The 18470-nt window shown below is 42.3% G+C and overlaps 1 protein-coding gene across 1 annotated transcript; it reads left to right on the forward strand.

The window, feature by feature from the left end:
* Nucleotides 1-377: 377 nt before the first annotated feature.
* Nucleotides 378-2547, forward strand: LOC111867227 (tetraspanin-1). The gene has a single exon (XM_023856878.2). The coding sequence runs from the start codon at nucleotides 564-566 to the stop codon at nucleotides 1386-1388; it is 825 nt and encodes a 274-aa protein (XP_023712646.1). The 5' UTR covers nucleotides 378-563; the 3' UTR covers nucleotides 1389-2547.
* Nucleotides 2548-18470: the final 15923 nt, after the last annotated feature.

An 18470-nucleotide genomic window follows, 5' to 3' on the forward strand; every position in this document is an offset into this window, starting at 1 on the left:
GTTCTGACTCCTGTAACCCCGACTCCACATTGACCTGCGCATTACATAATAGCGGGAGAGATGATGCTTTCAGAAACTGCGACCGACAGAAGTCATTTTCACTGCCAACCTGAACTCAGATAACCTTCCGATCATGATTAGTCTTCTGCATCCTGTTAGAGATAGTGACGCTTTTGATCAAGTCGAAAATATTCCAGTCTGGTAACCATCCACTGCTACGCGATGGCTCAGTAATCAGGTTTCCTTGGAAGACGATTGGTACTGAACAGTATCGGAACAGTTGAAGTTGGTGATTAATATCCGGTCCGCGCCTAAGTTACATAATGTGGATCAATCGGAAGTATGTTCATTATTCTTTGATAGAAGCACATAAAGGAAGGACTATCCAAGGATCAGCGATCTGACAATATTCAGTGTTTTAGTAGTTATTTGCAGAGTGTGTAAATAAGTGATTCCCTGCGTCTACTCAGCAACACGTGAGAGCCAGTGTCAGAAGTGGATCGACACCTGCCACTTCCACGAAGGATATCAACAGATTATACGAGAGACGAAAATATAAAGAAATGAGTGCCACATTTTGTCTATCTAAGTACGTCTTCTGGGTGCTGACTTTCCTGTCCTTTTTGGCTGGATTCGTCGCTATTGTCTGTGGAACATGGAACGTTGTGGACGCAAATTCGTTCGTCAATTTTATTCGGCGTACATCTGGTGAAAACTTTGAAGCTGAGCTTCAGCAAATCGTACAACCAGCTGTCTTCCGACAAGCTGGCTACCTACTCATCGTAGTCGGGGTATTGACCTTCATCATAAGTTTCCTAGGCTGTTGTGGAGCATTGCGTGAGTCCAAATGCTTTTTGGCTACTTATGGAGTAATTCTTATACTAATACTGATCCTGGAAATCACTGCTGGAAGTTTAGCTGGATTATACACAAAACAGGCCGAGGAAAATACTCGAACATTATTGAAATCATCCATAAAAGAATATTATGCTGCAGAAGAGAAGGATGCTATAACTCTCATGTGGGACTACACAATGGCACATTCGAAATGTTGCGGTGTGAACAGCTATGAAGACTTCAAGGAATCGAAGAAATGGACTGAGGGAAATAAGAAGGTAATCCCCGAGGCATGTTGCATTTTGGAAGGTGATGTATCGAAATTTCAACCCAAATATTCAAACTGCACCAAAAGCCCATCAGATGAAAATTCCTACTGGAAAACAGGCTGCTTCAACACAGTGGTGGGAATGGTTATCGATACCAAAGTCACGATAATTGGAATAGCAGTTGGATTGGCCGTGTTCAAATTGGTGCTCAGCATTGTCTCATTCTGCTTGTGCAGGTCCATACGGGAACGTCAAAGGATAAGTCGGGGCAACATTGCATAAGAGAAAACTCAGCCTGTATAATTGAACATTTTACTATTTAATGTGTTCTAAGGGTAATCATTTATGACACAATAACTTTTATTTCTTTGGGGTTAAATGCTTACAACTTTCAGCTTTAAACTGTAATGTTTGTTATTCAGTTCAAAGTTTCCTTGACATAATTAACAAAAAAATCTTGTTACATGTAGAAGGACTGCAGAGAATGCCAGAAACCGACCTAATACAAACTTCCTTCAGTGCTATCCCAATTTGCTGTGAACATGTAGACTACATTTCAGTATTTCATATTTTGTCAGTTTGGCTGAAAGGAAGCATCATGTATGATGCGTTGCTGGAAGCTTTTGTCCCAAAGATCCCTATACCCCTTCATTAGCTACCGTGTAATTAACCATGTGCCAGTCACTGTGTCTCCTGATTGTTTTCCTTATGAGATATGTTTATAAGGAATGTTACTGAGCATTAATAAGCATTACAAAAAGTACAAACTGCTAATGAAGAGAGCTATGTTCAACCTGATGGCTCGCAAATTGCACGTTCCGTCCGGTATCCTCCCCTCCCCCAACCCCCGCCAGGCATCCGTGCTGTTACTTCCTTGTTTAAGTAATCTCATCACTCCCATGTACCATGTGATTTACCGTTCCCCCAGTTGTTTAGGGAAAAGAAGGGTCCCCATAATTATGCGGAGCTGAAAGCTTGTCTTTCGTTTGCCAGCGGTCAACAAGGAAGTTGGATGGAATTCCGTTTAGACTGTGCAATCAAAATTCTTTTTGGATTATCGTACCGGCCGTTGAGGGCGAGGGACTGCCTTGCTGAAGCGCGTGTGTTGGGAGCGTTGCGGCAAGAGTTCTGCTGAGGTATTAATTTATTTAGTGATTCGGCTTTTATTGCCTCATTTTTAGTAATCTGTGTTTGGAAGCCGATGAAGGGATTTGCTGGGAGTTGTTTTGTATGTGTTTAGGCTTTCCTTGCACCCTTCTGTTTTGTTTGATACACTGGGGCAGCGTTCCCGAGTGGTTAGTCTTTTTTCTGAACTGACTTAGCTGCGAGGGCTCATAAATTCAATAATGTTGCAAAGATGGAAATGTGATTAGAACTCTTATTGTTTACTTATTGTTTACAAATGTTGTATACTCTTAGTCAAGTTATGTTCTTATTGTTATGATAATATATATAATCACGTTTATGATATTAAATATTTGTTATTTTGGAAATATCTTTCTTCTTTAATTATGTCCAAAGCTTGGACACCCCAGTCCATCAGTGTAGCATTCGGAACACAACAAGAATCCAGGAACAAATGCAGCGATCACCCCCCCACCCTCCCAATACTTGTAAAATGTTAACAAGGGAGGGCCCGGAAAATACACACACTCTTCTTGCATAAAACGCTGTGTAGTTCCTTACTTAGCTTACTCTTCGGGGCCGATTTATTTCTCGAAAAAGTGTTTGACTTTCACCTCATGGCGACCGCTATTTGAACATTCTATTAAACAAAGTCAACTGCAACACTCGAGTCAGTGTTTAATCCCTGCCTTCGAGATACTTAGTACTCTGCATGTCAACTGCACTGTTGTCGTCAGTGTTTGTATAATCGAATTTGATGGCAAAGCTTTCCATCACTCCTTCCACATGACGGTCGAATTTCGATGTTTCATTTTTTGACGCTGATGCATGTTAAACACGCGATTTCCAATTATTAGGCCTAACACTTTGCCCTTCTCGAAGCAGCTGTTCTATTACAGCGGGAATCGTAAATTAATGTTATGAGCCTGCTTTCCTAAAGTAGGCTTATGTGAACTGCATGCTGTCTGTGCTTCTATAAATCCCCCCTATTAACTTCTGAATGCTTCAAACAGCTTAGTATGTAAATCATGGTACCTGAGCCCATCACAGCGGCCTACTTCATAAATCCCTCTCGTCAGTCTGAGTGTTGCTATGCAGAAGTTCCGTAAAGTGTAACCCTCATTTCGTTACTAGGTAACGGCTCTCTGATCACGTTCCCACAGCAAAGAATACAAGCACTTGTAGAAGAAATGGTGGATTTATGTGTCTGTGTAGCCCCCTGCCGTTGCTGGGTAAGAAGATGTTCTCTCAGCAACGAAGAATTACGCGAGGTCCGTGTCGCGTCAGCATAAAGCAGGCTCCCAGCATTTGTTGGTTCTCTGTAGGTATCCCTTAACCTGACTCTGTGCCTTCCAGAATTTACTGCTGCCTGGTCTAAGCCAAACCCATTCCAGGTAGCAGTAATATGCTGTGCTGTTGCACCCAGCAGTTGAAAATTTTAATTTTCGTGCTAATGTGTTCTGCATTTATTGTCATGTTTGAACGTGTTAAATGTATCTGCCGTGCTCTGGAAATTTCTTAAATTTTCTCACGTTCTTCCTTCTTTACGGGGTCAAAGGGTAATTGAAGCGGAATATATAGCTCATCCACCTCAAAATCCAGCCTCACATTCAAGCGGTGGACCCAGTTATCACAAACGGATCTCTGCTGACAGCATGGACGGTATAACCCCAACATCTAGCGAGGAGGAAGTGCCCACTCCAATCTGGCAGGCACGGTGTCATGTGGAGATGGCATCCCAGACATTTCAGGATACGGAGCATCTTAAACACTCCAAATTTAAAACAATTTCCAATAAGTCTACAAGATAATCAGGCACCAATATTGTTTTATGCCATGTTTACTTCCTCGTTTATTTCTATACTTGCTGGGAAAGTTTCCCACCCAGACAAACAAGCATATTTCCTTGAGTCTAGTTATGTACGAAGAGACCTTGTACCACAGTTTGCCATTCAAGCACCCAAGGATAAATATTTGTTTGAATAAAGAACGGTGCAATGGGATAATGTAGAAGGAAATAATTTAATATTTCTGTATTATATACTTATTATACTATATTGTAACGATGGAAACTCCAATGTTAGGAAATGCTAGCGATCTGATTCCTAGCCGCTGTCGTGGGAACGTTGGTCGTTGTGCAGGAAATCAACTCTGATGTCAACCATTCCTAGCCGCTGTCTTGGGAACGTTGGTCGTTGCGCAGGAAATCAACTCTGATGTCATCCATTCCTAGCCGCTGTCTTGGGAACGTTGGTCGTTGCGCAGGAATTCAACTCTGATGTCAACTTTTCCTAACCGCTGTCGTGGGAACGTTGGTCGTTGCGCAGGAAATCAACTCTGATGTCAACTTTTCCTAACCGCTGTCGTGGGAACGTTGGTCGTTGCGCAGGAAATCAACTCTGATGTCAACTTTTCCTAACCGCTGTCGTGGGAACGTTGGTCGTTGCCAAGGAAATTAACTCTGATCTCAACCATTCCCAGCCGCTGTCGTGGGGACATTTGTCGTTTCCGATGACTTCAACTCTGATCTCAATTATTCAGGATTTCTGATGGTACGTCACTTACTTACTTACTTACTCATGGAGCTGAGCCCTTCTGGAGGAGCCGCCAATTCTACAGCTACTCAAGAATTTCCCAGCATTTTGTGGAACCCGAAGATCTATTACCGTGTTCACAAGAGCCCTCCACTGGTCCCTATCCTGAGCCACATCTATCCAATCAATACCATCCCATCCTATCTCTCTAAGATCCATTCTAATATTGTCCACCGACCTACGCCTTGGTCTTCCCAGTGGTCTCTTTCTTTCTGACTTTCCCACCGATATCCGATACGCATTTCTCGTCTCCTTCATTCCTGCTACATGACCTGCCCACATCATCCTCCTTGACTTGATCATTCTAATTATACTTGGAGAAGAGTTCAAGTTATGAAGCTCCTCATTATGCAGTTTCATCCAACCTCCTGTTAATTCATCTCTCTTCGGTCCAAATATTCTCCTCAATACCCTGTTCTCAAACACCCTCAGTCTATGTTCCTCCCTTAATGTCAGAGACCAAGTTTCACACCCATACAGAACCACAGGCAAAATTATAGTTTTGTATATTCTAATTTTTATCTGGTGGTACGTCACAATATATTAAGTTTAAAAGAAGATACAGAACGATGCTGAAACATGAATACTGCAGAAACTGTTCACTTCTAAAATATGAATACAACGGGCGTTAAAAGTAGGTAGGGTAAGACAAGTTACTCCATGATGGTACTCATTTTCGATGTTTTTTCCCCAATTTTAGGATCTTAAAGTTCGCAATCCGAAGTGAACGGAGAGGTTCATTGAGGTAGGCCTAGATCCACTGGGGCTGTAGTGCCAAGGAAAAAAAAAGTTCGCAATACGTAACCTTGAAACATGTCTGTGATTAGTCTTATTCTTCTGCGTCTGTTCCTTCCTTCCGTTTGTAGAACGATTTCTCCTGAACAAGCAAAGAGAGAGTGTAAGCATTTACACTTTACTGAAAGTTTGAGTGCATACAGTCTCTAAACTGGTTAATTTATGTTAATGAAAATTGGCGAAATGCTTTGCCACCCATTTACATAAAGGCATATCGTTAATTTACGAGTACTAACCTACTGATGTTTGCCAGATATCATATCTTCGCAGAAAATAACAGTTGTAATATTTACCTTTACCTTCTACGGATTTGGACGTGTTTGGTAACCTCCGCTGGAAGCATTTAAGAACTGATCTTCCTAGCAAAGCTTCAGCGTCTTAACACTTTACCTCTAGTTAATACATGCTCTGTTAATCTTAAAAATATATGAAACATAATCATATGTGTTATCAATATGAGGATACGGAAATTCGTCAGTAAGTTCAGATATGCCTGATTGCAATTAATAACAAAAACCTATAAATTCTATCAAAGTAGGGATTTACCTACGGAAAATTCGGCGCCGGGCAGCCAAGGAAAGTCCACTAAAATACCTGACACAAGTTCGGGCAATAATAGGTAACCCCCCCCCCCATCATATTAACATCGGAGGTCAACTTAATTAGTCTCCTGAGAGAACTGAAGAATATAGTGAGCGTGGAGTTCTTGTTCCAGAAGACTGCAAACTGAAATAGATCTCAGCTAAAAGTATGGTGGACTACACTGCCATACAAAAATTCTTTACTTAGAAAAATATCCACTCCTTTAAATTTTGCACAAAGGCGGATAAATATGTTAAAATCGTTATCTGGCATTTTCTGGCAATAATTCTGCAAAGGACATCACTGTGGTCCTCCAGGAGATAAAACTACGATGTCATCAGTTTAAAACTGATGACAAGCGCACGTCCCACTCCAGAAAGAGGGACCAGACACAACGCTCTCCCTCTTCCTAGTTACTATAGGAATGGAAGAAGATTCCCAAGAAATCTTCAAATTAAAAGCACTCTGTAACATAGTTACAAAGGTCGAACGGGCTTACAGAATGGTATAACTGTCAGCGTCTTGGTCACACTAGGGTTCACTGCAGGCACCCTCCTCGCTGCCTGTGTTAGGTGGTCACAGACGTCATGAGCGCCCAGAGAAACAGGACTGAGCGAGTGTCCCCCCTCCTGTGATTGCAACTTACAAGACGTATAATCGCCGCACCCAGGAAGTTACAGAGGCTGCAGTTATGCAAAACAGGAATTACAGCGCAGGAGGAACCTTCTGGCGACAGTCCCGGAGCCAACAGGGAGAAAATTCTTCTTAGAATCCGCAACACCCAATCGATAATTCGATCCTGCTTTTCGCAGCAGTATCGGCAGCAACCATCGGAAAAAGAACAGCGGCAGAATTCGTCGCATATGCGAGAAGTGGACATTATTAATGCAGTGTAGCAGTTTTAGTATAGTAAGACACCTGGTCATTTATGGCCGATACATGTTATGTCTAAGGTGAAACTGTAAGAAATAAGGAACAATTTGTTGCATTGTTGAGAAACTATGTAGTACAGGATGATTCATATAGAACCGGCCCGACGAAATGAGGTGTAATATAAAATATACCATACAGATATTAAAGTAATTTACACATATCTTATCTTGGATTGTGTGCCGTGATCAGAGCAGGTTTTGAAAGTGTCCGCCGTTTTCAAGTAGGCATTAGAAACACTCGCTGTTCAACAGTGTACCCCATGACTGTCGCCTGCCCACTGCAGATACATTTCGGGATTGTCCTTGACCTTGCAGCATAAGGGCTGCCACTTGTCGGATCATGCGCACACCATTCGACTCAGCACGGCCCACGGATTATTATGTCGTAATTGTGAGCGGTTATATGCATCACCTGCGGAATTATTAGCAAATTCATCGGGCCGGTTCTATACGATTCACCCTGTACAATAAACAGTATTAGATATAGTAACGCAGCAGGATGCTTAAGTACAGGATAACTATATGTCACTTGCAGTCATTGATGAGTTAACTACGAGACAAGTGCCAGCCGGTAAGGAAGTGAATACGGAAGCAGAGGACACTGGTTGTGCCGTTACCAGGCAACGGCTAGTGAAGGAAAACAGAGGACTTAGTGTGTTGTAGTGAGAAATTGAGTGCGCGAATTAGTGAGGGAGGCGTAATATCTTGTATTTGGTATTTACAGGAGTGACGATATATTTCATTCAATGTAAAGAAAGCTAAATGAGATTTCCCTTTATTGACACTCTTGGTTTGAAAAAAGTTGCGAAGTAATTTTCTTTTTTTACTGTAATATATTGTCACGTATATGTGTGACTATAGACGAGTTTTCGATTAGTGTATGGATTTACTGACCACTTATACACACCACTCGGAACTACAAGTTATTACAGCGCTAAGCTAATCTCCACTGTTCACAAATAACCACAGTACCCGCTAAGCCTTTTTCCAGCTTCTTGTCTTTAGAAGCTGTTTCCTGACAACGGCTTCTGACAGCGGAAATTGTTCAGATTCACGCGTTCAGTTACTCTCTTCACAGCCTCACGTACAAAACTCCCTATCAACTCCAAGTCCAAGTCACATTGCGACTGACAGTCCGTCCGTCTGTCTGTCTTTGTGTCGAGCCCCGACTGGGGCTCATGACCAGATTTTTTCCTTTTTTTTTTCTTATATGAAAATTACTGTCCTGCTAATTCGGGGCGCTCTCTCTAACGAGAGGTCGGGTCTGTCATTTGTCAGTCATAGTCCGTATTAGTATGTCCATTGTCAGTATTTACATATATTTACATTTTTAATCTTAATTCCTATTTCTATGTACAATATATACAAGGCCTCTGTCACCCTATCAACTAATTTGGTCCCTTGTTTGTAATATTTCTGCACGGACCACGTAGAAAACACAGTTCTATTGTTGCGTTCATCTGTTTCATTATTAAGAATCTGCTTCCTAGCAGTGGGAACGTGTTTACCCAGACATTTCCCACAAATGGTCGCTGTTTACAGTCACTGCTTAGCAAGGGGTCTATACGTCACAGTATTGTCAACTGTCAATAAAAGAGGGAGGGCAGACTCAGCAGACTTAAGCATAATGAAGCAGCTGCCCCCACATAAGTCTACATGCTGTTTGGATGTGGTTACTGGGCTCAGTTATTTATGGCACAGTTGGTACAGCGTTGCGTCGTGTTGTGCGGATCAATAGACATAAATTTTTCAGTCACAACGTATATTCTCTTCCAAATATTTTTACAGAATGAGCGAAATGTTTCTGCATATATTTTCTATCCTCAGACCCTCAGTTTCTTGAACACATGAGAAAACTTTATACTAAAAGACATGTTCTTAATATTCAGGTGTACTATAATAACTGATCCATTTCGCTGATTTGCATACATGTCAGATATGTGTATATATATATATATATATATATATATATATACTCGTAATATTGTGACATATTGCTATGCAAAGGCCGGTAAACAACTTCCTCTGTTATTGCATGACAACAATAGGGACTCCATTGCTACAACAATACGAGTCGAGACTGGTTGCTAGGCAGTCGCGTAATACACGCGTCTCTACAATAATTGAAGGAATTCTCTGTGTGGTCCGTTCCGCGACTTGCACACGGCTTTCAACTTTCCATATGTATACGGGGGTCGAATACCTCCACCGTGACCCTGCGAGTCGTAGGAGGCGACGAAGAGGGAAGTCTCAAATCTGAGACAGTAAAATATGGTCACGAATCCCAAGGGACTTGGACCCCCCCCCTCCCAAAAAGAAATTGCGCTGGAAAGGACCAGCCCATCCTCTCGTCAGAGAGAGTACCCCACGAAAACAAGACTGTAACTGTGAAATAGGAATTAATATCTGGTCATGAGCCCCAGATGGGGCTCGACACCAAGAATTACTGACTGACTGACCGTCAGTCGCAATGCGACTTTGACTTTGACGTATGTATACGATTATATAACAAAATTGTGCAGACGACAAGCAAAAGTCATACGAAGTCATGATAATGAACATGTTCGCGGTATACAAGGTGAAGCCAGACGCAGAAAATATAAGAGGCTTAAACTTGGCGGTGGTGAAGCTTATGACCGTTCAAATGACTAAGTTCTCGTTGTAGCATAAGATCTGTAAATTAGGTCTGCTCTATAAAGCCTGTACTGACAGAGGACTTGTGTGTAAAACAATAGGAAAAGTTTTCGATAACATTATGTGTGCGAAATATACACTTGACAAAAGGTTGAGTGTATTCATAAGAGACAGACCCATCTTCTCGTCAGAGAGGATGTTACATAAGGACTATTACCGCAAGAGTTCAGTTGGAAAAAAAGAAAATCTCTGGTCGTGGGCCTCAAGGGGCCTGACGCCAAGACGAACTGATTGGCGGTAAACCGCCTGTCGTAAAGCCACCCTGACTCTGACTGACTAGATGAGACTGGAGAATTGGGTCGAGTTCTAGAGGGTCGGCATTCCAAGGTGATTGAACAAGAAATGGCAAGAAGTGATAGCTCCCGTGTTAAAATCCGTTACCAGAATATGGGTAGCGGAGACAGTGTACAGGCTTAGCCATCGTTGAAATCTGTTACCTAGCAACGACTAGTGTAAGCAGACGTTGAAGTGTTTATTCATGTATTATAGTTATAGAAATCCCTTCTTCAATAACGTAACTGGCTTTCTATGGAGTCTGCGTAGCGACCGTTACTATGCAGTCGCTCGATAAACACGTTCCAACAATATAGACTGAGTGGTCAGTGCGGAAGCTATATAGCGACAGTTATAGATAGAACAGACGGCAGTATTTGGGAGTATTGGGGAGTAGTTGAGAGTGTTTAAGTGTTTAAGTGACAGCCACGGGAAGTTCATCATGTGAAGTCTTGGCGTGTGATTGGAAAACTTTGTGCGTGCTGTGGCACAGAGATATCTGGAGTGATCTGAAGTGGCAGTTTCTGTGTGGAGATCCGTTGCTAGGAGACGACTAGTGGAAGACGGAGAATCCTAGCGCGTGTGCAACGGTGAACCGGAAAGTATGTAAATCAGCGATAGCGCTGTATCTAAGTTTAATTAAGAGAGAGTGTGTTACCAAGCTGCAAATAAACCCAATTATCGGAATTAGAACCCGTCATTTCGTCACGCGTACCACCTGCACGTGATAAGACTAACAATTTTTGCCGTTTAGAAAGTTAATGTAAAATTTTCTTTAAAAAAAATGAACTTTCAGTATTATCACGTGGTTTATGGGCCACGCCCATGTTTTTGTACTGGCTTTCTGTTTCGTAAAGAATGCCGACTGATGTTACCGGGAAGCAATACTTTGCTTTGACAACGAACATGGAAAATTTCCATGATCATCAACACGGGTATTGATTTTCAAGCTTCCCGAAACGAAGCCGAAACGCTGAGTTACAACGGCGGGTAGGGTCAGATTTGTAATATTAACTGCTGAAGCGGGTGCAGTGTGTGGCTGCCTTATTCAAGGGGTCACATGGCACCGAGAGCTGAGAAACATTATAGTAAATTTTGTGAGGATAACTCAGGGGTTTCTTTCTCAGATTCTAAGCGATGCTGGTATTGGTAAATTAGTATTAGAACAGATCCTCTTGCAAAGCGCATTCGATTATACGCGTGAATAAGAATGCAAAAAATTACTTGCAGAAATCGAAAGATTCAATTGTATAGGTCAGATGATCCTCTTGCAGTTTGTGATAATGGTCTATTATTAGTCATAAAGTATCGTGTTGGACGATGTCCATTATCTCAACCGCGTACAAAATTAAAGTCTTGGAAGCCGGATATGCTTACCTGATCAGATATTTAAAAAGGAAGAATCGTGTTCCGATGGGGCCCTGATATTTCACTGACAATTTTAAATTAAAATTTGACTAGCTATTGGTACTTAACGTTCCCTTCATTCCTTATTATATTACATTGTTTGTTCATAAATGGGGGGGGCACTATGCTACAAGCCGGAAGGTCGCGAGTTCGAGTCCCGTTTTGGTCGATTTTTTTCAATTTACCTAATCTTTCTAGCCGCACTATGGCCGTAGGTTCGAGGTAGCCTCTAATAGAAATGAGTACTAGGAATTTTCCTGGGGGTAAAGGGCGGCCGGCGCGTAGGGCTGACAGTCTCACCGCCATCTGTGAGTCGATTGTCTAGAAAATGTGGGAACCTCAACATCTCACAACCCTATGGGCCTCCAGGGCCTGTTACAGGGACCTCATTTTGTTCACAAATAGGTGTAATTACACAATATTTATAAGTTTATTTTTTTTTAGATTTTCATGGCTACGTTCGTCACTTCCATAGGATTAACATTCGACAGAAGTTTCTCCCAGGGTGGCGAGATACATAACTGCACTGAACGCCTGAACTGTGTCTGAAGTGTTCAGTACTGCTGGGTTCCTGAACTTTCTTCGTTGTCTAACCGGACGAAGAGAGTGACACAGATGCGGAGTCGATATGAAAGATAAAAAGAAACTTTCAGGTTCATCTTCTTCTGCTTCTTTTGTTCTCCTTCTTCCTTCTTCTCAGTCATCTTCTAACTAAATTTCTGTGTCCACTTCTCCGCCGTCCTAATTTTCCTTATATTCTCTTCAAATTTTTTTTCAAATACGTCTTCTTTGCTTCTTTTCATTCTCTCCTTTCTTCTTCCCCTTCTAATCTTCTTTCTTCACCCTCATTATCCTTGTTTCTTTTTATACTTCTTCGTCTCATATTCATCTCCTTTTTATTCTTAATATTCTCCGTTTTTAATTCCGTCTACCCTAGCTCGCTTGCTCGCGCGTTTTTGTTCGTTACTTTGCGAGGCTGAATGAGCTGCAGGTCTTACACAGAGTGGAGCACAAAATGTTACTGAGAAGTACCCCACAGCTTTGAATATCTCAAGTGAACCTGATGTGTCTTCATCACAAACGCGAGACGGAATTCTTGCCATTGTGGACCAACGTGTTGTCAAACGGTATGCAGAGACAGAAAGTAAGTTTGGTATGTGCTGAATCCGTGAAGGTAATGCGTACATCTGAAAATAGTACGTAAAGCATCTGGTCTAGTCGCAAGCTTACACAGATGAGGATTCTAAAAACTTGTAAGTATTTCAGTAGTGTCAAAATTATGTGGCAGTCCCGAGGTCTAGCGGTGGGGATACATTTGAAAGATTTTATAGAAAGTTCTGTTCATAGTTATGGAACTTATCTTCCACTGAAAAAGTTGAACAGGTAAAACGGAGACAAATTGCTTCTGCGTTCCTTTCGGTGTTTGGAGTGTATTGATTAATGAATGCATGATTAAGAACAAGAAAAGAAGGAGATGATAATTCATTATATTGATGGTTTTACGGAGAAGAGATGAATGTAAATAGAAGATCATGATTGCAAGATCAACGATCCATATTCTATTGGACTTACTCGACCAATCAATGTTAGGTACGAAAAGATTTTTCACTAATATACTGACGCTCAACCAACAAACATACTGGATTCTGCCAGCGCCGTAACACAGGGATTTTACCTCGAATCCATTAACATTATTGAAAATCCCGACTGTGGGCTTATAAGCTGCATTATTTAATTTAAAACTGTGGGATATTTCTAAAAAAAAACTGGATGTTACAGAAGATTATGACTGCGAGAGTGGAAAAAAAAAATGGGTATCCCCCTCCCGCAACACTGTGTAAATATCACAATGAAGCATTGCGGGGAAAACACTAATATATATGCTTCCATTTGAATCCTGAATTATTTCGGGACTAAATAACTAAGCAGTATTCTTTAGAAGTATGTATATGTACTCACATAATGAATATATGTAAAATGATTTATGTAATATTTGTAATTAAAAATAACCTACACGTGCTGTAAGGCAGAGTGCTGCGTTCCCGCACAACTCCAAAATTCGGAAACTTCCATCGTTAACATATTTGTATTTGAACTTAGCAGAGTTTCTTTAGATACCCGCTACATGGCAGCACCTTTCTTACATAGAGTTTGGGCTTCCATCGACTGGGTTGATATGTATTTCCTGTTTCTGAGCTCGTGAATGGAACTGCGGTCGGACGATATGATGACAGCTTTTTTCATAAGCAATCTCGGCGTTTCGGTTCCTAAAAATAAACGAAATTCATCCAAACTAAATTCGCAATTAGAAAGGAGCCATAATGGCTAGCAGATCGATTTTAATTTGCCTGTCACCAGACACGTAATCTCCTTACTCCGGAACCGTATATTCTATAATGGTTAAACGTCTGTGTATGAAGTCCGTCAATAATGCCAAAATCATTAAAATATTCACCATTTGACACTAACACAACATGATCCGGCCACAAACGTCCATCCTCAGATGTTTCAATGCGTCCAAACTGTTACACTGCTTGGATATGCGCTAAAATTGCGCGTTACAGTCCTCTTAAAATAACGTAAATAATTAATTGAATTCATTAAAATTGTTTCTATCAAAATCTCTCGTAAAATCCTATTCCACCCCGTAAGGGGCGTCGTCCACTTGTTTAAAGCTCTGTGATATTCCAGACAGTTTGTCTCAGCAGCTTGTTCTTCCTATACTTACGGGGTGGAATAGGATTTTACGAGAGATTTTGATATAAACAATTTTAATTAATTTTAAGTAATTATTTATGTCTATTTTAAATGGACCGCAGCGCGCAATTCTAGCGCGCATCAAAGCAGTGTAACAGTTTGGACGCGTTGAAGCACTTGAGGATGTTCGTTTATTGGCGAAACATGTCGTGTTGGTGTTAAATGGTGAATGTTGTAATGATTCTTGCATTATTGACGGAATTGATAGACAGATGTTTAATTAAAGATGTGCAACAGGATGCTGAAATACAGAATTACATAATGATATTAATAAAATATCACAACTTTACTAATATATTGTCGCGTATCGGGCGTATATCGCGACAAATAAGTTCTCGATGTGTTCGATGTAGCGAATTTTATTTCACACTCGCTCTTACAATCACCCAAATTACAGATTTACGATTACTGCTATCTGCAGTATCACAATTAGTACACTGAAAAATGCCACTATACAATTGACTAGTTGCTGGCTAACTCGGCGGTAGCTCCAGGACTCGCTGACTGTCTCAGTACAACTCTGCGGTAGCCACACTAGAACTGACTGTGAATAGCCTTCGCTGCGCCTCATGTAGCCTCGATCGGACCATACGGAAAACGGCCGCGTAATAGGCACCCTCTTTGCCTGGCGCTGTGTTGGTATGTAACGCTAGCGGAGGTAACCGCTGTTACTATCGTAACGTCGCCGCTGTTGACTCGCGTTGCCTAGCGACCGCGATATCCCTCGGTGACGTCACCGCGGAGGGGAGTGGCGGGGCGGGAACTCGCCTATTACCGTAAGAACGCGAGCGTTACGTTACCGCCACGTACCGCTGGGGAGGTAGGGGTCAACATGTCACAATATTAATGTAGAACTGGAACCCCGCAAGAGGCCATAAGTTCAGTAACACTGGTAAACTCTGAGCCTCGCTCTAAACATTAGGACTGTCGCAATGGGTTTAATTTCATCCGAGACTAACGAAGAAAGAACAGGGGACAAACAGATCTTGAAGAACAGGCGTTTTCTTTTTGTGATATAACCGATCATATACAGAAACGGCTTTGTCAATTCGCCTTGCCCACTGGAGCTGGTGTCAAGACAGTTACAGGTGGTCGCGCAAATAATTTACTAACTAATTAAGTCTGTCGGTTTCAGGGTAGATTCAAGTAGATAATGAATTTGGAATTGGGCGCCAGAGGATTGGTGATCTAGTGAAGTAGATAACTTCACGTAGACTCCTCCTGTCCGTTGAATTAGTGGTTGAAAGGATGATGAGGTCTGGTAGTGGAGCGATCGGTTGTAGCCAATAACTTAAGCGGCCTGAAGCGGCTCTCGGTTCTGAATGAACCTTATCGTTGCGAAAAAATATGCGCTTTATTGCTCTTCCATCATAAATAATCGCACTTTACACTTTTCCATACACTTTAAATGGCGTGAGACACTAAACTAGTCTTCACGTTAGAAGTAAGGCGCTTTAATAACAACAAATTTAACTTACTCATGCTGTTTCGTTACTTTCGTATCGTTTAATTATTTGGTTTTGAATGAATTGAATGTTGGTCGACTGTAAGTAATCTTTGTTCAGGTTCAGGAGTCTCTAAATGTAGAGTTGGTTGAATTTAGAAGTTTTAAGGGGCGCTTTACAAACACGTCTGACCTCAACGAAGTCAAAAACCCGGATCGCCAAGTCGATTTCAAATGTTGTGTCGCGTCTACTCCTTGAATAAATAAAATTCGCGGGAAACGCACAGATGAAAACACTTGAATCGGGCTGGTCACTTCAAAATGGACCATTACGTCATTTAGATGTTCTGGTCAGTTCGTTGAACGCTTTTTAACTTAATGGACAAAACCGAAACCCGACACACTAAAAAAAAATTATTTCCAAAAGGCATCCATATCACGCCTCTTTTCAAAGCGAGTTACTGCTTAGTGCCACACATTCGGACTTCTGTCGCTGAAAACTTCCAAAAGCACTGTTTTGCATCCAATAATTCGGCGAAGAAGTCCATATCGATACAACAAGTCATATAGACACCAAATTTCCATATCGAAATTGCCTTCGTTATAATAATACATCAAAATTATAAAAAAGTAAATTATTAATTACTCAAATTAAATGCCGTTTTACTTGCACTGATCAGCAGAATTCAAATATGATGTTCCCAAATGGACAGCGAATTCGTAAGATTCCTCGAGGTCCCGTCGGGCAACAACCGTCTCGGGGTCTGGATCAGTATGACCTACAGGGGCTGGCGGCTAAGTTCCCATAACGGCCAGTAAGGTATTTCACGACCGGAGCCTCCCACGCGGCGGCATTATGACTCCCGGGTGCTACTAAGGCTTTCCCGACACGAATGCAGGAGAGCACTCGTATGGGGTAGCTTCGGCTACTTGAGTTGTCTCCTTAGAGTACCGATAAGGTGCCGTAAGCCTTCGGGGTCAACACTCTAAAACGGTTTAACCAACCCATGTGGAGGGGTGGGAATGTGGGATTATATACCACCCCCAGGGGCGACTCCTTCATGCAGTTTACTCTGGTCACACCCACATGGCTAACTAGCATCGCACTCCCAATAATAACCTCAATGTGCATTTTAGGTTCTGGAAGCTCGTGAAGGTTTATTCGCAAGAGGGCCAAACCACCTAGGCCAAGGTGTGAGTCATCATGCCGAGGGCTGCGTGGCACGGGTGGAACTTAGCCAATGAAGTGAATGATCCCCTGGGGGGACCAGGCAGCACCCCGTTGTGTTTATGCCTTCAACCGGTGTGGGGCGCTGAGGGTGGTGATCTCTTAAATCCCCATTACTCTTGAGAACAAAGTGAAAAAAAAAACGATCCTCAGGACCTAAAAGGAAAGGACTCCCCTTCAAGGAGATTCCTACGAGAAATACTTCAGCAGGGACTGTAAGCTCCGATACACCATTAAGTGGCCCGGTTGCAACCAGCGAACCTGCTATTGAGATTTCAGCCAAAGGCAGGGACGAACCAGTGGTGAGAAACCTGCTTGAGGTTAAGCCAGGAACCCTGCTTTTGGGAGCAAGTAATACTGACACACCACTAAAGGGGGGGGGGGTACTTTTAACATACCTACACAAGAGAAGGTCTGGGACACATAGTCTCTGGAGTAGGGGTACTCCGTCTGGCGAAGAAAGCATTGTCTTGACGCGCTAGACGGAAATTAAAAAAGGCAAAAGAAAGGGCAAGCGAAGCTGGGGTATTCAGCAACCAGGAAATGCTGACGCGCCCAGGCAGAGAGAAACCGCAACCGAAAGCCCTTAAGAGGCCTAGGTCGGAGGGTAGTGCCCCTATGAAAAAGGCAAGACATCAAATAAAAAAAAAAACAGGAACTCCAGGGGACCCTGGACCTACAAGGAGGTGCTGACCAACATAAGGAATCCTATCCTGAGGATAATCTAACAGGAGATTACCTGAACAGTATCCTCCAGGAACTGGGAAGGGAGTTGCGTGGGACTCCTTTAGGAGAATTACCACACCTAAAGTCTTGCAGGCCGGTCACGGTAGCCAAGCGGTCTAAGGCATATAATGTCTTCGCTCGCTTGGAAACTGGGATCGTGGGTTCGAATCCCACTCAGGGCATGGATATTTAGTTTGTGTATGTGTGCGTTTTTCTGTGTTTGTGTACAGGTAGAGGCCTTGCGACGAGCTGATCACCCGCCCAAAGAGTCCTACCGAATGTGTAAGACCTAGAAAAACCGAAGTGAACGGAGAAGTTCATGGAGGTAGGCCTAGGCCCACTGGGGCTCTAGTGCCAAGAAAGAAAAGTCTTGCAAACTAGAGGGAGGAACATTAATGCACTATTGATGCCCCGACCAAGAGTCTGGTCAATGGGAAGGCATGCTTACAGCGCCGTTGCCTAGCAACGAAAGCTGCGTAAAGTGTTTACCGGGTCGTTGCCAAGCAACGTCTCCTCTGATTTCATTATTCCGGATTTCGGGCGTCATGTTAAAATATCTTCACGCAAGCTCGTCACTAGTATCTATTCTCGTCAATTTGAATCATTTCACATGTTCATTTCATCCATTTTAATATTATCTTCCACACATCACTGTATAACCTCCATATAGAAGCAGCCGTGACAGAGACTAGCCAACTCCATCTCAGCTCTGTATAATTAAGAAGATCGCAACAGCGAGAAACTGAACAGTCACAGTATCTCCCTAAAGTGGAACCCGACATACAAATTAACACGTGCTGCAGCCAC

Source organism: Cryptotermes secundus, unplaced genomic scaffold, assembly GCF_002891405.2.
Source record: "Cryptotermes secundus unplaced genomic scaffold, Csec_1.0 scaffold930, whole genome shotgun sequence".
Classification (NCBI taxonomy): Eukaryota; Metazoa; Arthropoda; class Insecta; order Blattodea; family Kalotermitidae; genus Cryptotermes; species Cryptotermes secundus.

Bases quoted from the DNA above. Each gene is read 5' to 3' on its own strand.
- LOC111867227 (XM_023856878.2), top strand. From the start codon at position 564: ATGAGTGCCACATTTTGTCTATCTAAGTACGTCTTCTGGGTGCTGACT.